The 27,821-nt window shown below is 41.1% G+C and overlaps 1 protein-coding gene across 1 annotated transcript; it reads left to right on the top strand.

The window, feature by feature from the left end:
• Window positions 1–5,204: 5,204 nt before the first annotated feature.
• LOC144692681 (P-selectin-like) lies at window positions 5,205–22,928 on the top strand. The gene is made up of 7 exons (XM_078561775.1): window positions 5,205–5,268; window positions 10,121–10,501; window positions 14,687–14,794; window positions 16,628–16,813; window positions 16,945–17,130; window positions 17,234–17,419; window positions 22,858–22,928. Exons 1-7 carry the CDS (start codon window positions 5,205–5,207, stop codon window positions 22,926–22,928), a joined length of 1,182 nt encoding a protein of 393 aa, XP_078417901.1.
• The last annotated feature ends 4,893 nt before the right edge of the window (window positions 22,929–27,821 follow it).

Raw genomic sequence — 27,821 nt, 5'->3', positions numbered from 1 at the left:
ATTTCATTTACTAGTCATCACCCTTTTCTCCTGTAGTATGAATTGTTGTTATTGTTTTAAATTTGGTAGTGCTGCATTTGTCCTGATGAGTGCAAGACGAAAGGCTTCAACAACATGTATCAATTTTCAGTAAGACAGAACTCGTGAAAGATCTCCATCCATCCATCACTGTCATGAAGCTGTTAATGTATATATTATTGGAAAATATTTTTCTTTTAAAATAGAGGTTTAGTCTGTGGGTGTGGCTTAATTGGATTAAAGCCAGCTAGTCTTGGTGCTTTGATATGTACTAATTTTGATATGTAAGAGAGATAGAGTGTATCTGCATTTTTTAAATAGAGCATTAAAGAAGTGGGGTGAAAACTACCACCTAGCTAGTAGATACCAAACAATATGTTTATATTACTAATAAAATTGGTACTATGAAAGGAGTTCTATTGTTAAAAGGTGAAGTTCAAAGAGGCTTTTGATACAATGAAAGTTTATATTCAATGATTGGTGCTTAGTATAACTTCAGCAGTTTTCGTGTGTGCAGGGCAGAGGCAATGTAGGACAAAAACCTGTAAGCCCACCACTGTGTATACAAGGAAACAAAGTTAAAAGAATTTCATTTTGAATTTGTAAAGTGAAAATGCTTTGCCTGGTGTATGGTTAAGTCTAAGTGTTGCTGTTGCCTTAATGGAGGTTAGTTTGGGAATTTGTTAAAAGTTATGATAGTAGTAATTTGTAGTCATGTGTATATATATTTTAACCTATGTAAATTAATAAAATGCTTCATTTAGTTTAATGTAAAACCTCAAGGACTGGTGGTCTGATTCCTGAATTTAGAGTCACATTTCAAACACTTAAAATTATAGGTTATGACAGTTGTTTAAAGTTTCCCTCTAGGATTTTTAAATAACTCAGCTTTACCAACAGCATCGGTCATAACAAACACACAAAGGCCAACATAGTGAAACAAAGCACAAGCTTAGCTTGACCCAGGAATATGAGTGAAAAACTAGGAAGAGGGTGAAGTAAGTGTGAGTAAAATTCAGATGTCTTTCTTCTGCCAATTAATCATATTCTCTCACCCAGAAAGTGAAAATATGATTTCATTTGAGAATATGCAGGAAACATTAGCAGTAAATGAACCTTTTGTACTGGCATTTTTCAACAGCCAATTAAAGGCTCCAAAAATTGTATTCAGACTAATATCGCAGTCAAACCATTTCCTTTCTAACACAGTCCAAAAGTTTAATAAGGCTTTTGTTCCTTTAGTGAGTGAAACATTATAAAATAAAAGTTGGCTTCTTGTTTCAATATCAATTAAGTATAACAAGTTTTACACACTACAATGTCTCTTTGAGGATGCTCTTCCCTTCCTCATCTTACAACTGTTGAGCCATATGGTGCCATTTTTCTCAAAGGTAAGCACTAATGCTACTCTTAAGTCAGACCCCAGAAGGTCTAGGACAGCAATCAGACTACGGTTCTTGCAATATTCTCCTCTTACCTCTTTATGGGGAATAGGGATCAGAAAGTCAGGAGAGTTGGAAGAAAGACCAACTACAGAGTATTACATGTTAATGCTTTGATGTTCTGTGCTACCATGCCATTGTATGAAGAAGGCCTTTTAGCCCATTTGATTTCATGCACCCAGAATACCCAACACTTTCTTCCAACTAATATACTGACATCATAACTGGGGGAGATGGTGGTGTAAGGCTAATGTCACTAGACTTGTAATCCCAAGGCCTACGCTAATGCTCTGGAGACATGGGTTCAAATCTCACCTTGGCAGCCAGTGGAATGTAAATTCAATTAATGATAAAAGAAACCTGGAATTGAAAGCTAGTCTTAGTAATGGTGACCATGACATAACAATCAATTGTTGTAAAAGCTATCTAGTTTACTAATGTCCTTACCTAGCCTGAGCCAAATATGTAGGACTCCAGGCACACAGCAATGTTGTTGACTCTTAATTGCCCTCTGAAATGGATTAGCAAATCACTCAGTTTAAGGGCAATTAGGTATGGGCAACAAATGCTGGTGTTGTCAGTGACATCCACATTCTATGATAGGATAAACAAAAAAAAATCATTCTCCTAAATAGACTAGATTTCAGTTCAGCAGCACACCTAAAGAAAGGCATCTGGCAATGCAGAGCTCCTTCAGTACTGCATAGGAGTACCATGCACTCAAGATCAATGTGAAACTTAATGTGACCCAGAGGTAAAAGTGCTGCCAAGTTGGCACACTGAAAAATAAACACTAAACAGCTTACTTTAAAAGTACATAAACTGTTTTAATTAAGAAGTTAATTCTAACTTTGTGTCTTGTTTGGTAAATTTTGTAAGATTATTTAGCCACTTATACAACACTTCTCTGCATCCTCTCCTGCATATGAAATTAAGTACTCCGTTCACTTGGAGATAACTTTTAATGTGAATAGGATGCTGGTGGCAGATAACATCTGTTTTTTTTTGGTGGCTTTGGGTGTTTAAGCAGGAGCACGCAATTATTTCATGTTGATTATTCAACGTCATCAGAGGGTTAGTGTCAGAGGATATAAGACCGAGAATAACATGGAAAGGTTTAGTCTATAAGGGAACAGTCTGTGCAGAACCACAAAATCGAAGCACCAAAAATAAATTCCACAGCTTTCTTCACCAACTGAATACCTGCATGAAGACTTGGAGAGGTGAAGACAGGATTGTGTGCACAGAAGAAATGGTATGGTACATTTGTTTTTGGGAAGGATTCTGTTGATCCATAGAGCAGAAAGCGTATGACAAAACATTTTAAAATCTGCGCTTACATATATAGTGAAATATGAAATAAATATATATAAAATGGTAAAGAAAAACAGTATTGTGCAAATATGATCTGAATTTTATTTCAACTTCCTTGATGAGATTGTGGATAATGTTTTAAAGAAAGATTTGTATTTTTATAATGCTTTGCATGACCACTGGATGTCTCAAAGCACTTTACAGCCAATGAAGTACTTTCGAAGTATAGTCACTCTTGAAACGTAGGAAATGCGGCAGCCAATTTGCACACAGCAAACTCCTACTAACAACAATGTGATAATGGCCAGATAATCTGTTTTTTGTGATGCTGATTGAGGGATAAATATTGGCCAGGATACTGACGATAGTGACCCTGCCCTTCTTCAAAATAGTGCCGTGGATCTTCTACATCCACCCAGTATGGCAGATGGAGCCCCAGTTTAACATTTTATCTGAAAGATGGCACCTCTGACAATGCAGTATTCCCTGGGTACTACACTGGAGCATCAGTGTTGATTTTTGTGCTCCTGGCCTGGAGTGGGACTTAAACCACAACCTTGTAACTTAAAAGCAAGAGTGCTACCAACTGAGCCACTGCTGACACTAAGTATGTATTAACATGTACATTATGCTGGAGTTTGTCACTAGAGTGCATTTTACTGAGTAAAATGTTTAAAAATGAGAGGGATACGCCACATCTTTTCTGCAGTAGCTGCATGAACCAGAACCAGTAGAAGACAACACTGACATTTATCAGCAGGCAAAGCACTGGATCAAATGAAAAACAAAAACAGAATTACCTGGAAAAACTCAGCAGGTCTGGCAGCATCAGTGGAGAAGAAAAGAGTTGACGTTTCGAGTCCTCATGACCCTTCGGCAGAACTGAAGTATAGTTAGGAGAGAGGTGAAATATAAGCTGGTCTAAGGTGGGGGGCGGGGGGAGAGAGAGAAGTTGAGGGTGGGGTGGTTGTAGGGACAAGCAAGCAATGATAGGAGCAGATAATCAAAAGATGTCACAAAGGGATCAAAGAGGTGTTGAAGGTGGTGATATTATCTAAGAAAAGTGCTAATTAAGAATGGAAGGCAGGATACTCAAGGTACAGCTCTAGTGGGGGTGGGGTGGAAAGACTAACAAGGTATTAGTTGTAGATTTAAAAATAATGGAAATAGGTGGGAAAAGAAGAATCTATATAAATTATTGAAAAAAAAGGGGGAGGGGGAAGAAACGGGGTGGGGATTGGGGGAGGGGGAGTTTAAGATCTAAAGTTGTTGAATTCAATATTCAGCCCGGAAGGCTGTAAAGTGCCTAGTCGGAAGATGAGGTGCTGTTCCTCCAGTTTGCGTCGGGCTTCACTGGAACAATGCAGCAAGCCAAGGACAGACATGTGGGCAAGAGAGCAGGGTGGAGTGTTAAAATGGCAAGCGACAGGGAGGTTTGGGTCTTTCTTGCGGACAGACCGCAGGTGTTCTGCAAAGCGGTCGCCCAGTCTTTCCACCCCACCCCCACTAGAGCTGTACCTTGAGTATCCTGCCATCCATTCTTAATTAGCACTTTTCTTAGATAATATCACCACCTTCAACACCTCTTTGATCCCTTTGTCTGTGACATCTTTTGATTATCTGCTCCTATCACTGCTTGCTTGTCCCCACAACCACCCCACCCTCAACTTCTCTCTCTCCCCCCGCCCCCCACCTTAGACCAGCTTATATTTCACCTCTCTCCTAACTATACTTCAGTTCTGCCGAAGGGTCATGAGGACTCGAAACGTCAACTCTTTTCTTCTCCACTGATGCTGCCAGACCTGCTGAGTTTTTCCAGGTAATTCTGTTTTTGTTTTGGATTTCCAGCATCCGCAGTAGCTTTTAGCTTTTTGTTTTTATCACTGGGTCAAATGGAATGGGTTTCCAGAATTTTCACTGTAACATTATTACTGTATCTTCTCCTTCTAGTTTTGTTAATTTTAATGTCTAGAAATTACTGCTGGCTTATTAGCACTCAAAAGCTTAACACTTTTGAATGATTCCACGCTCCAGTATTTTAATATAGGTGTTAGTCCTTTTAAATAAAATGAGCTAATGCCTCAGTCAAAGCAGTGAAAAGTCACAGCGTATTGTTTTTCCACTAATATCACCAAGACTAATTTCTCAGCTAATATTTCATTGTTTTTTCATTGGAGTCATTTTTTTCTAATTTTCCAAAAAGAAAGCCTGTCAAAATTGGGTAAAATGTTTCCAGTCTTTGAAACAAGGTGTTGTGGCCTGTGATACATGTGAAAACGTTACACCAGGAGTTACAAGTATTAACATTTATAAAATAAAGTTTTATTTCAAAATATATGCAGGGGAATGATTTTTTTAAATGTTGCATTCTAGTTTTATTTCCTTGAAATAATAATATATTGACGGGTTTCTCTTCAATAGGCATCTTGCATGGAAACCCATGGAAAGCAAAAGCACAGTCAGCCTCACTTATGGCTTTTAGTCGCCATCTACGGTAAGGCTTTATTCTTATGCTAAAGCCAAGCAGTGATCTTAGTGATGGCATATATTTGTAAATCCTTTTTGGTTATGCTGGGAACACTATTCAATTTATTTTAATTCTGTTTCCTTTCAGTGCTGAGCTACTGGAGAGAACAGGGTGGGAAGAAAGGTTAAAGGGTGCCAACAAGCAGCACAATAATCAGAGAGGAGTTCAGGAAACTTATTCATCATTTACACTTTAAGTCATGTTAATGGCAGCTCACAAAATTAACAAAATTACAAAGAGATGTTGGCATAGTGGTAATGTCACTGGACTAGAGACCTAGGCTAATGCTTTGGGGATAAAAACAAAAAACTGCGGATGCTGGAAATCCATAACAAAAACAGAATTACCTGGAAAAACTCAGCAGGTCTGGCAGCATCGGCGGAGAAGAAAAGAGTTGACGTTTCGAGTCCTCATGACCCTTCAACAGAACTGAGTAATATTAGGAGAGGGGTGAAATATAAGCTGGTTTAAGGTGGGGGGGGCGGGGGGAGAGAAGTGATGGGGGGGGGCGGGGGGTGGTTGTAGGGACAAGCAAGCAGTGATAGGAGCAGATAATCAAAAGATGTCACAGACAAAAGATCAAAGAGGTGTTGGAGGTGGTGATATTATCTAAACGAATGTGCTAATTAAGAATGGATGGCAGGACACTCAAGGTACAGCTCTAGTGGGGGTGGGGTGGAAAGACTAACAGGGCATTAAAGGTATAGATTTAAAAATAATGGAAATAGGTGGGGAAAGAAAAATCTATATAAATTATTGGAAAAAACAAAAGGAAAGGGTAAGAAATGGAAAGGGAGTGGGGATGGAGGAGGGTGTTCAAGATTTAAAGTTATTGAATTCAATATTCAGTCCGGAAGGCTGTAAAGTGCCTAGCCGGAAGATGAGGTGCTGTTCCACCAGTTTGCGTTGGGCTTCACTGGAACAATGCAGCAAGCCAAGGACAGACATGTGGGCAAGAGAGCAGGGTGGAGTATTAAAATGGCAAGCGACAGGGAGGTTTGGGTCTTTCTTGCGGACAGATCGCAGGTGTTCTGCAAAGCAGTCGCCCAGTTTACGTTTGGTCCCTCCAATGTAGAGGAGACTGCATTGGGAGCAACGAATGCAGTAGACTAAGTTAGGGGAAATGCAAGTGAAATGCTGCTTCACTTGAAAGGAGTGTTTGGGCCCTTGGACGGTGAGGAGAGAGGAAATGAAGGGGCAGGTGTTGCATCTTTTGCGTGGGCATGGGAAGGTTCCATAGGTGGGGGTTGAGGAGTAGGGGGTGATGGAGGAGTGGACCAGGGTGTCCCGGAGTGAACGATCTCTATGGAATGCCACCAGGGGGGGTGAAGGGAAGATGTGTTTGGTGATGGCATCATGCTGGAGTTGGCGGAAATGGCGGAGGATGATCCTTTGAATGCGGAGGCTGGTGGGGTGATAAGTGAGGACAAGGGGGACCCTATCATGTTTCTGGGAGGGAGGAGAAGGCGTGAGGGTGGATGCACGGGAGATGGGCCGGACACGGTTGAGGGCCCTGTCAACCACAGTGAGTGGAAAACCTTGGTTAAGGAAGAAAGAGGACATGTCAGAGGAACTGTTTTTGAAGGTAGCATCATCAGAACAGATGTGACGGAGGCGAAGGAACTGAGAGAATGGGATGGAGTCCTTACAGGAAACGCGGTGTGAGGAGCTGTAGACGAGGTAGCTGTGGGAGTCGGTAGGCTTGTAATGGATATTGGTGGACAGTCTATCACCAGAAATTGAGACAGAGAGGTCAAGGAAGGGAAGGGAAGTGTCAGAGATGGACCATGTGAAAATGATGGAGGGGTGGAGATTTGAAGCAAAATTAATAAATTTTTCCAGGTCCCGACGAGAGCATGAAGCAGCACCAAAGTAATCATCGGTGTACCGGAGAAAGAGTTGTGGGAGGGGGCCGGAGTAGGACTGGAACAAGGAATGTTCCACATACCCCATAAAGAGACAGGTGTAGCTGGGGCCCATGCGGGTACCCATAGCCACACCTTTTATTTGGAGGAAGTGAGAGGAGTTAAAGGAGAAATTGTTCAGTGTGAGAACAAGTTCAGCCAGACGGAGGAGAGTAGTGGTGGATGGGGATTGTTTGGGCCTCTGTTCAAGGAAGAAGCTAAGGGCCCACAGACCATCCTGGTGGGGGATGGAGGTGTAGAGGGATTGGACGACCATGGTGAAGAGGAAGCGGTTGGGGCCAGGGAACTGGAAATTGTTGATGTGGCGTAAGGTGTCAGAGGAATCACGGATGTAGGTGGGAAGGGACTGGACAAGGGGAGTGAGAAGGGAGTCAAGATAACGAGAAATGAGTTCTGTGGGGCAGGAACAGGCTGACATGATTGGTCTGCCAGGACAGTTCTGTTTGTGGATTTTGGGTAGGAGGTAGAAGCGGGCCGTCCAAGGTTGGGCGACTATCAGATTGGAAGCTGTGGGAGGAAGATCGCCAGAGGAGATGAGGTCAGTGACAGTCCTGGAAACAATGGCTTGATGTTCAGTGGTGGGGTCATGGTCCAGGGAGAGGTAGGAGGAAGTGTCTGTGAGTTGACGCTCAGCTTCCGCGAGGTAGAGGTCAGTGCGCCAGACAACAACAGCACCACCCTTGTCAGCGGGTTTGATGACAATGTTGGGGTTGGACCTGAGAGAACGGAGTGCAGTAAGTTCAGAGAGAGACAGATTAGAATGGGTGAGAGGAGCAGAGAAATTGAGACAACTAATGTCACGCCGACAGTTCTCAATGAAAAGATCAAGAGAAGGTAAGAATCCAGAGGGAGGGGTCCAGGTGGAGGGAGAATATTGGAGGTGGGTAAAAGGATCCGTTGAACGGGGAGAGGACTCCTGCCCAAAGAAGTGAGCATGGAGACGAAGACGGCGGAAGAAGAGTTCAGCATCGTGCCGAGTCCGAAATTCATTGAGATGAGGGCGTAAGGGTATGAAACTAAGTCCTTTTCTGAGCACTGAAAGTTGAGCGTCAGAGAGGGGAAGGTCAGGGGGTATAGTGAATACACGGCCGGCGCTGGGATTGGAAGATGGGGTGGGGACGGAGGGACAGGCAGGGGTGGAGGGTCTTTCACCCCTCTCCTAATATTACTCAGTTCTGTTGAAGGGTCATGAGGACTCAAAACGTCAACTCTTTTCTTCTCCACCGATGCTGCCAGACCTGCTGAGTTTTTCCAAGTAATTCTGTTTTTGTTTCTAATGCTTTGGGGATATGGGTTCAAATCCTACCGCAGCAATAAATCTGGAATATAAAGTCAGTCTCAGTAATAATGACCATGAAAGTATGTGATTGTCCTAAAAACCCATCTGGTTCATAATGCCCTTCCCTTTAGGGAAGAAAATCTGTTGTCCTTACCTGGTCTGGCCTACATGTGATTCCAGAACCACAGCAATGTAGCTGACCCTTAGCTACCCTCTGAAGTGGCCTAAGAAGCCACTGAGTTCAAGGGCAATTAGGGATGGGCAAAAAATGCTGGCCCACATGCCATGAAAGAATAAAGAAAATAACATCTGCCAGCTCTTGTGCACAAATCATATGTACCCCTTGCCACACCCAACCCCTTCCAAAAAACAAACATGTTGGCATTCACCGAAGCACATACTCACTCACTCATGTATCACCTATGGACCCACCCACTCAGCCACTCTCCCACCCACCCACTTACTGACCCTAAAAAGACTTGAGACCTTTAAAGATTTATCTGAACATGGCTGCTGATTTTGTAAAAAGGGGGCATATCCTCTGCACTGCTCCTCTTTGCCAGTGGATGGCTGCTCTGAGGCTTCATTTTTCCAGCTGGGATCAGGTGTCCTGACTGAAAGTGCATAAAGCAGTAAGGACGCAATGATGTCTGCAGGCAGCAGGCAAGTGGCCAGCATCGCTGCTGATTGGAAGATCTGGCTCAATGTATTTATTTTAAATGGATTAATGCTTCAGTTAAAAGAGTGAGCAGAGGAATTTCACATGAACATGCAGGGGCTGGTATTTTAATTGTTAGTACTGCATGTACACCAGTACATGGGATAAAATGACATTGGAAATGGGTCAAAGGACAAGGCAGAACTTGCAAATGGTGTGGAGATGATGAGGAATTGATGCAATAGTGCTTCCTACCTTACTGCACATTGCTGGTTTTCTAAGCTAGCATGTATGTGGGAAGAGGCTTTGCAGTTGAGTTCTTTGGTAATGTAATGGGTGATGAACTAAGTTTTACTTCACTGCAGCTTGTGGTTGCGGATGGAGTCTGTGCTCCCTGGTGATTTAGGAACAACAGTTGAAATTTTCTAACCCAACTGCGTTTTAACACATTAAAGGGCTTATGGGGTAACACTGGCATTAAAATACCATCTGTCTGAAAATCTAGGGTTCTGAATCAAGTGTGTTTATTATCTGATTTCAAATTCTGATTTTTAATCTGATCTCAAGCATTTTCATTGATAATTAATACCTATTAGCCATTTTTTTATACTGCCTTTTAAGGCAGTGAATCTCCTTTCTTTCTACTAGATTGGAGATAACTCATGGGCTATAGACTTCTGTCAATTACAACTTAATGTTTCAACAGGAGAAGGTGGGCTGGCCCAGCCAGCTTTGTCTCTCCCACTTTTTTCATCAGGCTTGGTACTCAACCATTCTTGTTGAGAATTTCAATGCTTAGCCAATGAGCATTAGTGAGTACCAGTGGCTGTCTAGACTTGGAGTCAAATTCATAAAGTTCTGCTTGAGCAGGCAACAATCTTGTGCGAACACATAAACTGTGATTTGTTTATGTTACAAGAAGTTCAGGCTTTACAGGGAAGTGTATTATCTTCACAGAACTAGCAGTTTGGGAAGGAGTCTACAGCTGGAACTACAGCCATTCAACAACAAATATGGCTTGGCCAGATGCCAGAAACTATTGCCAAAAGTCCTTCACTGATCTCGTTGCAATTCAGAACAATGAAGAAAATAATTATCTGAATATGGTGTTACCAAGAAATCCAAATTATTACTGGATTGGAATAAGAAAGATTCATAACGTTTGGACCTGGGTTGGAACGAACAAAACACTGACTAAAGAGGCAGAAAACTGGGCTAAAGGTGAGCCAACTCTTGGGGCAGAAGATTGCGTGGAAATTTATATAAAGAGAGACAAAGATTCAGGAATGTGGAATAACGATCCCTGTGCAAGAATGAAACGAGCAATATGTTATTTAGGTAAGATCAAAACCTTATGCATTTATCAGAGCTTGGTGATTCCAAGACTGAATTAACTCTGAAAATCAGTGAGAGGCGATGGAATTTCTAATCCATTGTCTCATAGACGATCCATTTTTCAGCTCTAATCTCCAAGCGACCTCTCTCTCTGACTCAGTTTTATTTATCAATAATGTTAAGGTCAGTGCTCCTCAGAACAATCCTGTTCTCATGAAGCCATAAATATACTGTGCCAGGACCATGTTGAAAACAAGACATATGGCACACAATGTCCTAACTCACTCTTTCTCAAGTTGGGGAACTTCTTCGAACAGGAACTACATAGCTTCACTGCCCATGTGAATCTTCACTAGCTGCAGTTGAGGATCAGGAATAAACCAGGGTAAATAGTGAGAAACTGTTCCCACTCAATACAGCATCAAGACTTTGAGGGCACAGATTCAAAATAATTGGCAAAAGGACTAAAAGTAATGTGAGGAAGATATTTTTCACCCAGAGGGTGGTTAGAGTCTGGTACGAACTCCCTGAAAGAGTGGTGGAGGCAGGTTTGATCGAGCTATTCAAAAGGGAATTGGATTGCTATCTGAAAAGAAAGAATATGCAAGGTTATGGGGATAAGGCAGGGGAGTGGGACTAGGTAGAATGCTCTTTCAGAGGGTAGTGCAGGCTTTATTGTCTGAATGGCCTCCTTCTGTACTTTAAAGGTTTCAAGATACTTGCGTCACATGCAACATTATCAACAAATAAAGTCATGGCAGCGAAAGAGATGTTATGGCCCTGATTATTTTCTCTGTGCCTTCTTTGTCTGCTTGTCTATAATAAGGTGCAATGCTAGTATCAAAGTCTTGCAATTTCTGCACTTCATGCTTCATTTTCCTCCCTTCTATAATCTACTGGACCATCTAGGTGTGACATGGCTACTACTTGCGAATTACCTTTAGGTTTTAGTATTATCTACAGATTTTGGTCTGAAACCACGTGATTTTACATTGAAATAAGTTTCATAATTTTTAAAGATCAAAACATCAAATCGATAATTCTGTTGCCTTCTTTATGTGTCTTTAGATAAACAAAGTTACAGAATTTGCAGTCGTAATAATAGTAAGGCTGTCAGCACTCATTATTAGTACTGAGTAAAACTGACAGCAACTTCTGGCATCTGCACATGTGTAGTTGGCAGAAATCCAGAAGTAGGTGTCAGTTATATCCTGCTCCTCCACAGGTTGCATTGTTGCAGTCTTCACAGAATGAATCAATGCAAATCACTGATTTGTAAACTTAAACTATTTACACATTATTCTCAGTGTAAAAAATAATGGAAATGTGAATCCTTGCTAATCAGAAGTAACTAACTTTTAACAATGTACTAAGTCATACTTACTGCTGAGCAACCTCTCTAGTCCTGAAAACCTCATTTTAAAAGTGTGGAGCCTCATTCCCTCAGCATATTTATAAAAATAAGATTTTTGCTAAAATATATCTTTTTGAAGTTTTTGTTCTGATGTTTACATTTCTCCCTTAAGCCCACTTATATGTCCCAATTTTTGTTTTCTTTTCTGTACAATGATTTAAATGTGATTTATATAAACCACTTTTTACTATCTGCTTTGCTGTCTTGGAGGATTATTTAATCTGATTGGCAGATGAGCCTGCCTGCTGTATGACCTGATGCTGGAAGCCACAGATCCTCTGCGAATGGTGCTAAATTGAAACTGATGTTGCAAATTAGGGAATGTACATCCTAGTGCCCACTTTGTGGGCAGCTCTGTCTTGGGTCAGTGGCAAGCACAGTCCCTTTCCTGCTGAGCACAACATTTTCCTATTTCTGGACTAGGACATGATGGATCATTGGAACATAATGAATAGATGAAAGTAAGGCATGGAGAAGTGCCTACCGATAGCAGAGCCAACCAATTTCTGTCATTAATTTAAATGGATGAAAAATCAATGCAAGCCCCTTATAAGTCAATACCTCTCACTGCTTGATTTTCCTCTGTACACTGTGCCCAAGGGATCCCATATGCCCAAGTGCAGCAGCAGGGAAATCTGTCCCATTATGATCTTTAATTGGCATAATTAGTCATATCTAGCTGAAGTCTCTGGTTCACTATTCTGTGCTCTCAAGTTTTTTTTAAATTCAGTCACAGGATGTGGGCGCTGCTGGCTAGAGGCTGTCATTTATTGCCCAATTCTAATTGCCCTTGAGAAGATGGTTGTGAGACGCCTTCTTGAACCGCTGCAGTCTATGTGATATAGGTACAACCACATTGCTGTTAGGGAAGGAGTTCCAGTATTTTGACAAGCGACAGTGAAGGAATGGCGATATAATTCCAAGTCAGGATGGTGTGTGGCTTGGAAGGGAACTTGCAGGTGGTGGCATTCCCATTCATCTGCTACCCTTGTCCTTCTGGATGTTAGTGGTCCTGAGTTTGGAAGGTGCTGCCGCAGGAGCCTTGGTGAGTTGCTGCAGTGCATCTTGTAGATGGTACACACTGCTGCCATTGGTGTGTCAGTGGTGGAGGGAGTGAATATTGAAGGTGGTGGATGGTGTGCCAAACAAGTGGGCTATGATGGGCTGGATGGTGTTGAGCTTCTTGAGTATTGTTGGAGATGCACTTATCCAAGCAAGTGAAGAATATTCCATCCTAACTTGTGCCTTGTAGATGGTAGACAGACTTTGGGGAGTCAAGAGTTGAGTTATTCTCTGCAGAATTCCCAGCCTTTGATTGGCTGTTGTAGCCACAGTATTTATATGGCTGGTCCAGATCAGTTTCGGGTCAGTGGTAGCCCCCAGGTTGCTGATAGTGGGAGATTCAGTGACGGTCATGCCATTGAATGCCAAAGGAAGATGGTCATTGCCTGGCACCAGTGTGACACAATGTTACTTGCCAGTTATCAAATCAAACCTGAATGTTGTCTAGGTCTTGCTGCATATGGACATGGACTGCTTCAGTATCTGAGCAGTCGCAAAGGTGCTGAACATTGTATAATCATCAGTGAACTTATAATTTTATGATGGAGGGGAGGTCTTTGATGAAGCATCTGAAGATGGTTGGGCCTAGGATACTACCCTGAGGGACTTCTGCAGTGACAATCTGGGACTGAGATGATTGACCTCCAACAATCATAACCATCTTCCTTTGCGCTAGGTATGACTCCAACCAGTGAAGAGTTTTACCTCTGTTTCTCAGTGACTCCAGTTTTCATTGGGCTTCTTGATGCCACACTCAGTCAAATGCTGCTTTGATGTCAAGGGCAGTTACTCTCACCTCGCCTCTTGAGTTCATCTCTTTTGCCCATGTTTGGACTAAGACTGTAATGAGATCAGATGGTGAGTGGCCCTGGCAAAACCCAAACTGATTGTCAATGATCGGGTTATTGTTGAGTAAGTGCACTTGGTAGCACTGTCGACAACACCTTCCATCACTTTGCTGATTAAAGCTGCTATCATAGGCAGCTTTCCTATTCATTTCACCAGGGAGTTCATGTGATGTGCTGGACACTATAATAGTGAGAGAAGAGATTTATCACAGCAAACCAACAGCTCAAACCATGTAATGATAGAATACGAGCCGGATTCCCACTGAAAACTACCCCATTCTGCCATATACAATTTACAACCATGGTGACAGTTCCTCTGTCTGCTATGAGCAACAAATTCTTAAATTTGGAGTTATGATTTCACTTTTCATAATAACCTCTTTCTTAAAATATTTCTAAACCTACTGCACATCACCTACACAACAGTGCTGCTTGTTCTACAAACTATGCCAGAAAGGAGGAAGAACAGAACTAAGAGAAATAGAGATGCTAAATGATAAAGGAAACACTGCCAAGACAAATGTGAGAGTATGATTTCTTGACGTGATCTGCAAATTGTTACACTAGTCGCAACTGATTTTTCCCCACCATTTCCTCTTGCCCACCAGGACCCCCAACCCATCCGTGACACCAAATCACAGCAGGATGACCCCACTCAGCCATTTTGAAAGGTTTTAAAACTTTTAATTTGTTGCCATATAACAAGCATTATTTGTCATTCCAAGGTTAATATATGCAGGGGGTTTGAATCTGGAATTGTTTGCATCAGGGCTCACTGCTCTCAATGCTTTATATCACATTGCTTATAAGCATATTTTCCTGAACATATACACGTTTCTGGTTTTGTGTTACTTTCTTTAATAGCATCATGCAAGTCTACTTCATGCAGTGGACGTGGAGAATGTGTGGAAACTATTGGAAATTACACCTGTCGGTGCAATGAAGAATTCTATGGGTCAGAGTGTGAATTTGGTAAGAGTCATGTTCTGTGATACCCTGAAACCAAGAGCAAAGGATTAAATTAGACTGTTACAATGGACACACTCTCATTATAAATGACTCCTTCAGCTAAATAATTTGAAATTGGTTGAGGTCATAAGAGTCACTGATACTCCCCTCTTACTCGAGGGAAACTAACCAGTCTTCAACTAGTGCCATCCCTTGAATCTGTTCATGAAATGAGGAACTCATGGCCTACAAATTCGTGGATGAAATGGGCTCCTGCAGATACTTTCATCTGATGCCCCACAAAAGTCAGATTATTCTGTAAGTAAGCCCATGCATGCCCTGGACTCAGCAAGAATATAACGTGGGATCGAGTGTCTATTTGTTCAGGACTTGTTTATGGTCTCTGAATTGGTTACTGTGTATCCACATCACTTCAGAAAATGATTAGTATAACTCACACAAGACATTTACATAACTGACTAAATAATTTATCCAGAGTCAGTTCTATAATGGAAAGTTAATATTGTGTTGACCTTGGACCCTGAAGCAGTACAGTAAGGAAAATTTATAATTTCTTTAAAATGCAGGTGGATTCTCTAATTGTTCTCAAGAAGTTTTTAATTGTTTTGAACATAACATAAAGAGCTTGCATAAATTATAAAAGGATCAATTATAATTTTCTTGAAAAATTAGAAATACTGGTCCATGTGACCTGGTGGTCCTTCACCTGGTAGCAGTAGCAACAAGAAGGAAATTAAGATACAAAGAAGCCATGTGGCCAGACACAAAGGAGAACTACAAGCAGGAGAGGGGGAGGGTGAAAGCGATCAGCACACAGATGCAGACATAAAGAAAAGACAGACAGACACAGAAAGTGGAAAACAGAACTCGTGTAAGGAGAAGTCAGCAAAGCTCTATGAAAGGGTCAGTTTTCTGTCTGGCAGCAAGAAGAAAAATAGAATTCCAGCAACTCTTGGGGAAGTGACGTACAAGTGAGTTAAAAGCGACTGAATTCTAAAAAGTGGTGCAAATAGCTCAGGCATGTGAAAGAGCTGAGATTTGGTATCAGAGGATCAGATCATAAACCTGGTGTTGTTGGTTGATCTGTTGAAAAGGAACTCTGGAAAGCTATACCATCAAGACTGATGTAATCCGAGTGAGAGAAGGTCCAGAGGAGGGTTATCAGGTTAGTGAATCTTAAAGACAGGGAGCGATGAGGCCATGGGCTGATTAAACACAAGAACGAAAATATTAAATGTTATGTTTTAGCAAACTATTTAGGTCAGCATGACAGTGGTGATGGATGAGTAGGATTTGTTGAAGGGTGGGATACAGGCAGAAGAATTTTGGGTGAACTGAAGTTAATTAAATGAGAATAGGAGGCTGGCCAGGAGACCACTGGAGTAGCCAAGAGTAAAGGTGATAATATCAATCATCAGGATTTCAAGGGCAGATGGGCTGAAGTGGACAATGTTACAAAGTTGAAAGTAGGCAGTCTTAGTGACAGAGAGCACATGGGATTGGAAGCGTTTAAGTTGTACATTGTTTGATTTCGTCTCAACTAAAGTTCTGTTACCATCTCATGGCCTGATAATCAATGTTAAATGTTCTTGTCATCTATGTAGCTATTGCAATTACCACTTGTTAAGCAGAATAGTCAAAGATGGCTCTACCCTTTGAAACAACACCAATACATGAAGAAATATAAAATAATAGTTACAGGACGGATCTCTAATCTGTTACACTCAAGATTAACTTCTCAATGGTTTCAACACAAGCAAGTATTTGACCTTAGATATCTAACTATTATAATAATTACATAATAACTCATGAATTATTCCAATACCTCCTATCCAGTTCAACAGTGTTCCACTCTCAATGTTCCTGACCAAGCGACTATGAACTGCATCCATCCTAATGGAAACTTCAGCTTCGACTCCACATGTGACTTCCAGTGTGCAGCAGGGTTTACACTGCAGGGGTCACAGAGTATCTGGTGCAATGCGACAGGAATATGGACAGCAAAGACACCCAGCTGTGAAGGTATCGTCTCAAACAGTACCCATTAAAAGAAAGAGAAAATTCTGAAGCAGATTTTAAAATGTCAACTTAATCAAGTAAATTAGTAACTTTTGCATTTGTTTACATCAAATTTCTTAATGTTTATGCTTCAGCTATAAAATGTGCGAATCTGGAAACTCCTGGAAATGGATTCATGAGCTGCATGCATCCCTTCAGGCCTTTTAGTTACAACTCTTCATGTGAATTTAGCTGTGAAAAAGGATTTGAGCTTCGTGGATCAGTCAGATTTCAATGTGGAGCTTCTGGACGATGGATAGGGCAGAAACCTAACTGTGAATGTACAATTAGTTAAAGTAACACTGGAAAAGATAAAGATAGGTGGAAGATGTCCAACCCGATTAGCTTAATTTAATGAATGCTTACTTGAAACATATTCTTCAGTTGTACAGTTTGGAAGCCTGCAGATTCTTGGACAAGAATTGATGAATTGCACACATCCCCTTGGAGAATTCAACTACAACTCGACATGTCACTTTAGCTGCACTGAAAGGTTCGAGCTTTATGGATCCGATACGTTGGAGTGTGCAGCTTCTGGAAATTGGACAGCGCAGCCCCCCACCTGTGAAGGTACACACAATATTGGAATATAAGTGAGAACAAAGATCAACTATGATTTTACATTAGTCAGTCGTTTATGTCTGTAAATATGCATTGAATTCCAAAATATATGCTTTAGTGGTAAGACCCAGAGTTCATTCCATGTATGAAGTTTGAGATTCAATCAATGGAATGAAGCAATGTGACTTACACTGGACTGAGCTTATGATTCTATTGCAGTTAAAATCATGATCAGTTCAAGACAGGAAACTGGGGTTTAGCCAGTGATTTAGAAAATAGTTGCATCAAGGTCACAGCACATTATGAAGGTCACTGATGAAATTGGTGCTTAACATCTTAGCAAGTCTGTTTCACAAACGATTTAAATGCTACTTACAGTGAGTCACACTGGAATTTTGGGATCAGGACCATGGTAATGACATCAAATATTAGTGGAATTGTGACGTCAATTAGTCCATCATGTGGTAGAAACCTACAGTCAAGTTATAAGCTCAGTGAAGGAAACATAATAATGATCCCAATGCTTTACTCCATTCTGTCTTTAGGGGTCTGAGGTGAAACTGCAGCTTAAAACCTTTTGTAAAATCACAGTGTTAGCAACATTTTTTCCAGAGTAAATTGTTGACTCCTTGTTGTCTATCAATGTCAGATTAACAGTGGTGTTACTATGCCACCGCCTTTTCCTACATTTTTAACTTATTTTCTAGTTTTTAAACTTTGCTTTGGTGCAGTTCACATTTCAGACTGGATGTGGGAACGATATCTATTTACAGGAGCAACGACTGGAATATTATTAGCCTTTTTCCTTCTGTCACTTATAGTTTGGGCTATTATTCGTCATCATAGAAAAGGTAAGATCTTGTCATAATTTTTATTAATTTGTAAAATATGATTTTCCTTGTTGTTTAGATGGCTGTAGGCCTTAAGTTGCTCTTTCTTGTAAGCGTGGACAGGTGAGCTTGCTAATAGGCCTCTGGAAATGCTGCTGTATGGCTCAACCGTAGGAGATGAGGGACAGTGGTTTAAAGTTTTATTCTTTCCTTTCTCTTGGTGGTTTAAGTGACATTAGGAAATAAAGGAACCAACAAACAAACTTGGATTCATATGGTGCCAGCACATCATCAGGACATTATGAAATGCTTCACAACCAGTGAACTGAAGTCACTGTTGTTATACAGACAAAGATAGCAGACCAATTTTCACACCACAAAACAGCAAATGAGATAAATGAAAAAACAAAAACAGAATTACCTGGAAAAACTCAGCAGGTCTGGCAGCATCGGCGGAGAAGAAAAGAGTCGACGTTTCGAGTCCTCATGACCCTTCAACAGAACTGAGTATAGTTAGGAGAGGGGTGAAATATAAGCTGGTTTAAGGTGGGGGGCTGGGGGTGGTGGGGGGGGGTGGGGGGGTGATGAGATAAATGACTAGTTAATCTGTTTTGATAGTGGTGATGGAAGGATGGAAGTTTGCCAAGACACAGAGAATTCTCTTCAAAATTGTGCCATGGGATCTTTGGAGTGACAAGGCATGAGTCTGTCACAAGGAGAAACTGCTAACAAAGACTATAGGGATTTTCTTAGACTTAAGATTTTCCTGGGTCTATGCTAGGGTGAGCAAATTTCAGAAAATCAGATTAATAAGAGCATGTGTGCAAAGGAACACGCACTATTTTCCTTCCATTTCAGTTAATAGAAGAAAAATGGAGTGGGTTCCTTTGTAGGATTGCACTCTGACATGCCGAACTTTCTAATATTCATTGGTTCAGTCGATCCAGTTTGTCTGAACACAGAACTAGGATAATCTGCCTGAAGTATGATCTCAGAACAAGGAACTGAACATCAGTATGTGCTACTCTCGTACACATCCAGTCGGGTTGCTCAAGAGTAACAATGACAGAGTTCTAGCCTGCTTACAGCTGTGAATGCAGAATGTGGTGCAACACAATAGGGGACTGAAGTGGGGAGGAGAAAAAGGAATTATGTATGTTTTTTAAAAGTAATGTTAACTACATTAACAATCATATTCATTTTCTTTTATAGCAAAACAAGAAAAACCTCCTATTGCAAGGTAATATTCTGCACTCATTACATGGATAATTTAAAAATCTGTGCTATTGATAGACACCTTGTCCACTGGCATACCAGAAATTAGGGTGTGCAGTGCCTATGATTTTCTAGCCATTAATGATAGGAAAAATTTGTGGGTAGTATGTGCAGGAATGTCCCACGTATTCTACTATAGGAAAGACAGTCACTGCTCTTTTCCCAGCAACAAAACCTAGTGAATTAATCTCTTATAGTTTACGTTTACAGGATTATAAGGAAACTGGAGAGTATGAAATTGTATTCTCTTACAAAAGAAAGACTTGCATTTTTATAACACCTTTCACAACCTCAAGATATCCCAAAGCAGTTTACAGCAAATTAAATAGTTTTGAAGTGTTGTCACTATTGTAATGTAGGAAACACAGCAGCCATATGATGCACATCAGGGTCCCACAAACGCCAATCAGATATGTTTTAGTGATGTCAATTGAGAAATAAATATTGGCCAGGACACTGGGGAGAACCCCTTAACTGTTGTTCAAAATGCTATGGGATCTTTTACTCCCACCTTAGAGGGCAGATGGGTTCTCGGTTTAACATTGCATCCAAAAGATAGCACTTTCATCAGTGCAGCATCCCCTCAATACTACACTGCAATATCAGCATAGATTTTGTATTCAAGTCTCTGTAGTGGGATTTAGCTTATAGCTTACACCCTTCTGGCTTCAAGGTGAGGGTGATAACACTGAGTCATGGCTGTTAAGACATCAACCAACCTACATTGGGAATACTAGATGAGAAGTTCAGAGGTCTTTGCTTCAATAACTGGAATTGGGGGTGGGATGTCATATTCAGGATTCAAAGATATTCTTCTGAAAGAATCCTTCTGAAAGCTAGCTTAATTTTATAGGGATTTTCCAAAATGGATGCCAAGTTTTTGGTTGATCTTTTCTTTCATCCTCATCTATTCTTTGACTAATCACTGTAGAAAGTCACCTGCTTCCACTCCACTTACAGTTCTGAGCTTTTGTCTAATGTTTCCAATTTGTGCTGTTTGGCTTTCGTACTCCCACAGCTGTCCACCACTTCATTGATTTTTCCTGGGATATCAAAACCGTGGAACGTCGTTTCCTTCAATCTCATCCTATGATTAATAGGACCCAGACTTTGTGTAGTCTTAGCACTTCTTTACTTACCCTATTTCCTTGCTTCCTACTTTCAATCTTGCCAATGACTTGCAGAATGGGACTTAAGCCATTTACCTTTCCAAAATTAAAACAAATAATTTCATTCAAATTTGCTTTGCACTTTGGAGAATTATGCATTCACAATGTCAGGGAAATTCTGGAAAACATGGCTAATTTCAGCTCAGCATAGTGAAGAAACTGCAGAATGAAACATAATCACTGAAAACAGAAATGTTAAATGATAAATACCTCAGATAAAGAGTTTTGATGCCTTTAATTATACCTTCAGACTACGTAGCTGGCTACTTTAAATAAAACAATGAGTTTATCATTTTTATTTACTCATTCATTCATGGGATATGGATATCATCGCAAAGCATATCTCTAACTGTCCTCGAGAGGTGGTGGTGACAACTAATTTGCTTGCTAGGCCATTTCAAGGATAATTAAGGGGAAAATTTGTTGATGTGTGACACAAGTGATACATGGGCCAGACCAAGTGAGGATGGCGGATTCCTTCCCCAAAGGGGCATTAGTGAACCAAATGGGTTTTTATGATAATCCAATAATTTCACATTCACCATTGCTGAAACTAACCTCTTAATTCCAGATTTATTTAATTAACCAAATTCAAATCCACAAACTGCATTGGTGAGATTTGAACTCAAATTTCCAGATTATTTGGTCTAGGCCTCTGGACTACCAGCCCAGTAGCATAGCCACTATGCCACCTTACCCTTTAACAGAAGGACAGTTTTTAAAATTCACTTACAGGGTGTGGGCATCACTGGCTAGGCCAGCATCTATTGCCCATCCCTAATTTCCCTCGAGGAGGTAGTGGTGAGCTGCCTTCTTGAACCATTGCAGTCCATATAGAACCATAGAAAAGTTACAGCACAGAAGGAGGCCATTCAGCCCATCTTGTCCATGCCAGCCCGAGGACACCCAGGTGCCCATTCTAATTCCACCTTCCTGCACCCAGCCCATTGCCCTGCAGCTTACAGCACTTTAGGTGCAGATCCAGGTACTTTTTAAGAGAGTTTAAAGTTTCTGCCTCTACCACCAACTTGGGCAGCGAATGCCAGACACCCACTACCCTTTGCGTTAAAAAATTCTTCCTCATGTCCCCACTACACCTTCTGCCACTTATCTTGAATCTATGTCCCCTGGTTCTAGAACTCTCCATCAAGGGAAACAATTTTATCCTGTCCACTCTATCTATTCCCCTCATAATTTTGTACACCTCAATCATGTCACCTCTCAGCCTTTGGTGTAGGTAGACCCACAGTGCTGTTAGGAAGAGAGTTCCAGAATTTTGTTTTTGTATTTTAAAGCTATAAAAGGAACTTCATAACTGTTATGAAGTCAGAAATTTTATTCAGGATAATTACACAGCAAGTATGTTGAAGAAATCATTGAAGAATCAGCAAATGTTAAATAAATATTTGCACAAATGAACTGGAGAATTTCATCCATTCTCCACAGTAAGTGAAATATTATTTCTATTGATAAAACAATGAAAGTATAAATAATGAGGACAACAAGTGACAAGGCTAGCAACACTCAAGCTCGACACCATCTAGGACAAAGCAGCTTACTTGATCATCATCCTATCCACCATTTTAAACATTCATGCCCTCCACCACCAGTGTATAAGGCAGTAATGTGTACATTCCACAAGATGCACTGCAGCTACTTGCCAAGGCTCCTTCAACAAAACCTTCCAAACCACAATCTTTAATATCTAGAAGGATAAAGGTGCCAGATGCATGGGAACATCACCCACTTGCAAGTTCCCCTTCAAGTGACACACCATCCTAACTTGGAACTATATCGCCACTCTGTCACAAAATCCTGGAACCCCATCCCTGACAGCACAGCAGGTACACCTACACCACACGAACTGCAGAGGTTCAAGGCAGCAGTTACTACTTCCTTCTCAATGGCAATTAGGATTGGGCAATAAATGCCAGCACACATTCTATGAACAAATATTTTAAAAAGTGACATAAACAAAAGCTTCCAGTGTATATTATATAAATTAGATAGAAAACACTAAGTTCAAGGCTACAACCTAACTAATAGGAGTCATATGTTCATAAATATGATGTTCTGTGAAAGCTCTTCACTTATTGAGCGACATCATGATATTCATTTTACACATACACTCAGCACCAGCAGTTAAAGCTTCAAATATTTTGTTTCCTTACAGAAATGAAGAAAACATGGAAACAACTGCAGTTTAACCATGCAATTGCAACCAGTGTTGAATTGATCACATAGGTAAAATGAAAATTTAGTAACTTCTAACAACATTTCAGTGACTTCTGGGACTGGTGCGATGTGAATTGTGACAAAAGCAACTTTCTAACGAGAAAGACCCAACTCTGCAGAGACTCTGAGAGGCAACCTGTAAAACCCCATCCCTGATTAACTCTAATAAGGCTGTAGAAATTGTCACACTGGTACAACGGAGATGTAGAGGGTTGCTCCAGAAGGTTCATTCCTGCTTGCAAATATTGAAAAATTAAAAAATATATATATAATCTCAGGATGGAGGAAGCAGCTAAGGATTTCTCAATAGTAGTACTGATCCAAAGATCCGAAAATTCAAGAATTGTTTTTCTTGTATATTTGGAAAGGAATATTTGCATTTTAAAAAAAAATCTTTATTATATATATCAGCTTTAGATACATGAATCCTTGGCTCCGTGTCACATCACAAAGAATATTTCACTCTTTTGAGCCAAATGTGTCAGGTGATGCCAACTCCATATTTCTCAGCTTGGCTCAAATGCATGCTCTTTCTTGAGTGGAGGTTAGAAATACGCTTGTGTTTTAGAACACATTATCTGTCAACACATTCAGCAGTACCCAGCTATGCAGGTACAGCTTGCTTAATACATTAATCCTTCAAAGACAAATCCAAGTGTAGGTGAATTTCATTGATATTCGATAATCATCATCATCATATTGGATTAAGGACAGAGATAGCAAATGTAATGAACAGTGAAAAACTACAATTATACCAGCTCTTCAGGGAGCCAGATGAAAAGTCGGCTTTTGTGAATAATGAGTTTGAGAGATTACTTAACTATATGTAATTCTTGGATTCACCTGCTGAGAATTCCTGACGCTAGGTTTTTTTTTAATCCCAATGATGCTGTTAGAGTAGGTTATGTTTAACTAACTAACGCCAGGATGCTTTAATGGTTTATGCTGGCCAATTTAATTTCACTCCATTGCTCTTTTCTAATATCCCTGCTATTTTTTTCTCCGTTATGTATTTATCCAATTTCCTTTAGAAAGCTACTATTGAGCTCATTTCCAACTCCATAATTACATTTTGTGTAAAAAAGATTTTTCTCCATGTCACCACCAATATCTTTTTGGAGAGTGCAAGCCCTTTAAATTTTTGTGCCACCACACACAAAGGAGCCGACTTGCAAATGGCCTATGGCTTGCAAGCAATTGTGCAGCCAAGAGAGAACAGTGGTTCTTTTGCTAATTTCTCTTTATTTACTCTATCTTTATTTCTCTTTATTTACTCTATCTAAACTGTTCATGATTTCAAACACCTCTATCAAATTTCCCCTTCACCTTCTCTGCTCTAAGAAGAACAACCTCAGCCTCCCCAGCCTATGTAACTGTAACACCTCATCCAAATCTCTTCTGTACTCTTTTCAAAGATTTCACATCCCTCCTAAAGTCTGGTGGTCAGAATTGGTCACGATACTCGAGGTTGGGGCTGACTTATTAATGTTTTATAAAGGTTTAGCATAACTTCCTGGCTTTTGAACACTGGGGCCTGAAATTGGGCTCCGCTGCATCACTGCTGCTGGCCCTATGGAAGCCCCAATGGCCCGTGTGGCACTCACATTAGGAAGGGCACGAGCATGGGCGTGCCATGCATGTTCCAAAAATGTCAGGAGACATTATTGTGATATTGCACAGCCATTCAGGCAGATCCACTTGCATCCATTTTCTCACCATGTACAGATCCTGACTCTCTATGCCACCCTCTAAAGTTCGTGCAGTGCCAGTTTCTGAGCTGGTGAATGCGAGTGTCAAATCAAGTGATGGTGCTTCCTCATCCCTGCTTTGGGGTGGCTCCTTCTCTTCCTTCTGGCTATGCTGTGGAAAACCAGAAGGCAATTCTTGGGCATCTGAAAGCATAAAACCAGAGGGAAGGGTTGACGTGAGGGGGGCTGGGGGTGGGAAGGAGAGCAAGAGCCACACCATCTGCAGCTTGCACATTGTGCCAAGTTGCAGGTTGAGAGTTTGAAGGGAGTTGAAAAGAGCTTTAAGGCAGTAACATACCATCATTATGAATGGTCCTGGCAATGACAGATCCTACGAGCTTGGCTGCAGCTGGCCCCATGATATGGAACACCATCTCCTCAGTCAGGCTCAGTGGATGAAGATGTACCTAACCTTGCCAAGGTCCCCGCTGTTCCCTTCTACTGTGGACTACTTTGTCCGCAACAGCGAGGGAAAAATGTCAGTAATTATGTTGCACTGCGTTCAGGTGATGTGCCCGCCACAGATGAATAATTGTCGGTATGTGTAGGCAATGAGAGGCGGTTGTGAGGCTGAAAGGTGTATGAGAGTGAGGTGGCGCATGTGAATGTTAAGGTATGAATCCTGAGTGCTAGCGAGTTCTGCTTGGTGAGTGATGGGGTTTTGGTGCATTGAGCAGTGTGAGACACCATGGTATGTTGGGTTTAAGTTATCAAGTGAAGATGCATTCACTGACTTTGTCATTAAACTTCTTGTGGCACTGCTACTCAATCCTCAGGGGCAAACTCCAGGTGACTGCATTGAGGCTCATGGTAGAAACAATTTTTCCTTCCTCTTGACTACCTGCATGGTTAAGACCTCCAGCACTGCATTGGTGAACCATGGAGCCCTCTCTGTGCCCTGGTGATCCATTTCCCCGACATAGAATTGCAGCCTCCTGTGATTGAATGTAGCTTCCCTTTAAGAGGAATAGATTGCCTTTAAGGGCTGGAGGCTAGCTGCAACATGTTCTAGCCTCGCACGCTGTTAGGCTCCCTGTTGTGCATGTACCCAGCCTGCAGCTCGCCAGGATGCAGAAGTCGTGGAAATGAGGAGGCAGTATGAAGTTTGTGTGCTGACTGCCTCAATAGACGAGCATGTGGTTCACAAATTGTGACCCGGCCGCGCTCAAAAATGGTGCAGACCAATTTCCTATGGCTGTATTTATACATCCCAGGATCCCATATTAACTTACCCTGCCACCTTCAAAGATTGGTGCACAAATAAACATAGATCTCTATGTTCTTTGCACCCTTTAAAACTGTACCATTCTCCTTATTCTTCCTACCAAAATGTATCACCTCTCACTTTTCTGCATTGATTGGCATTTGTACGTGTTCATCCATTCCACCAGCCTATATCCTCCTGAAGTCCATTACTATCTTCCTCAATATTTGTGACACTTCTTAGTTTTGTATTACACAGATTGTATTTTTATAGTGCCTTTAATGTAATAAAACATCCCAAGGCACCTCACAGGAGCATTATAAATCAAAATTTGTCACCGAGCCACATAAAGCAATAGTTAGGACAGATGGTAAAATGCCTGGTCAAAGTGGTAGGTACTAACGAGCATCTTAAAAGAGAAAGGAGATTGGAAGGTTTAGGGAAGGAATTCCACAACTTAGTCTGGGCAGCTGAAAGCATAGCCAGCAATGGTGGAGCAATTAAAATTGGGATGCTCAGGAGGTCAGAATTAGAAGAGTGCAGATGTCTCGGAGGGTTGAGAGGCTGGAGGAGATTATACTGGTAGGGAAGGGTGAGGCCATGTAGAGATTTGAATACAAGGATGGGAATGTTAAAAGAGACTTTACTTAACCAGCAGCTAGTGTAGATCAGTGAGCACAGGTTGAATGGGATACAAATAGGACATGGGTAGTAGAGTTTTGAAAGCTTCAATTTTACTGAAGGTAGAATGCGGGAGGCCTGCCAGAAGTTGTTGGAGTAATCAAGACCAGAGGTAACAAAGGCATGGATGAGGATTTCAGCAGCAGATGAACTGAAGCAGAGGCGGAGCCAGGTGATGCTACAGAACTGGAATTGGGCAGTCTTGGTGATGGCACGAATATGGGCCAGGTTGGGGTCAAATATGAAATCAAGGTTGTGAACATCTGATTCAGCCTCAGTTCCTGGGAAGCAGGATGGAGTCGGTAGGTGGGGACAGAGTTTGTAGCAAGGACTGAAGACAATGGCTTTGGTCTTCGTAATAGTTAACTGGAGGAAATTTCTGCTCATCTCGTACTGTATGTTGGACAAGCAGTCTGATAATTCAGCGACAGTGGAGGAGTTGAGAGAGGTAGTGGTGAGATGGAGCTAGGTGTTGTCAGTGTACATGTGAAAATTAACACTGTGCTTTCGGATGATGTTGCTAGGACACAGCCTGTATATAAGTAGGAGGGGACAAATGATCCTTGGGTTGGGACACATCAGAGGTAAAAGTGTGAAATCAGGAGGAAAAACCATTGCTGGTAATACACTATGATTAGAGAGTTACGAATGGAATCAGACGTGTGCAATCCCACCCAGCTGGACAACAATGGAGAAGCGCTGGAGGATGATGGAGTGTTCAATCATGCCATAGGTTGCAAAGAGGTTGAGAAAGAGATCTGCAATTTTAAAATAGTGTTCTGTAGCCCCAAGTCCAAGTCATTTAATGTATATCAAAAACAGCAGTGGTCCCAGTACTGATATCTGGGGAATGCCACTATATACCTCTCCCCAATCCAAAGCACAGTCGTTCAACACAACTCTCTTGTTTTTATTTCCTTGATCAATTTTGCAATCTATGCTGCTACTTCATATATATGTTTGTGCTGCTCCTTCAATCCCATGGGCTTCTATGATACAAACAAGCTTGTAATGTGTTATATCAAAATGCACAGTGTATAAGATTGTGTATTGGCAGAGACAATTATAATTAAATAATGAATAACTTGCATAAAATGAAAAGTTCAATAATCTATAGCTATAAGTAGTAACATTTACACTTTTCATAAATATTTTAGACACTAAATAAAAGCAGGATGAAGAATATCAAGTTTATTTCTAAGCTGTTCAGCGAATGGTCCTAAAAGATATGAAAAAATAATTGTGCAAAGCAATGATATTTGAATTCAC

The sequence above is a fragment of the Cetorhinus maximus genome, chromosome 17 (genome assembly GCF_964194155.1).
Source record: "Cetorhinus maximus chromosome 17, sCetMax3.hap1.1, whole genome shotgun sequence".
Lineage (NCBI taxonomy): Eukaryota > Metazoa > Chordata > Chondrichthyes > Lamniformes > Cetorhinidae > Cetorhinus > Cetorhinus maximus.
Note: the sequence above shows the minus strand (reverse complement) of the source record. Positions and strands in the feature narration are given on the sequence as shown.

Coding starts and splice junctions, on each gene's coding strand:
- LOC144692681 (XM_078561775.1), top strand. CDS start 5,205: ATGGAAACCCATGGAAAGCAAAAGCACAGTCAGCCTCACTTATGGCTT. Junction 5,269..10,120: donor GCTTTTAGTCGCCATCTACG/GTAAGGCTTTAT, acceptor TTATCTTCACAG/AACTAGCAGTTTGGGAAGGA. Junction 17,420..22,857: donor GCAGCCCCCCACCTGTGAAG/GTACACACAATA, acceptor GTTTCCTTACAG/AAATGAAGAAAACATGGAAA.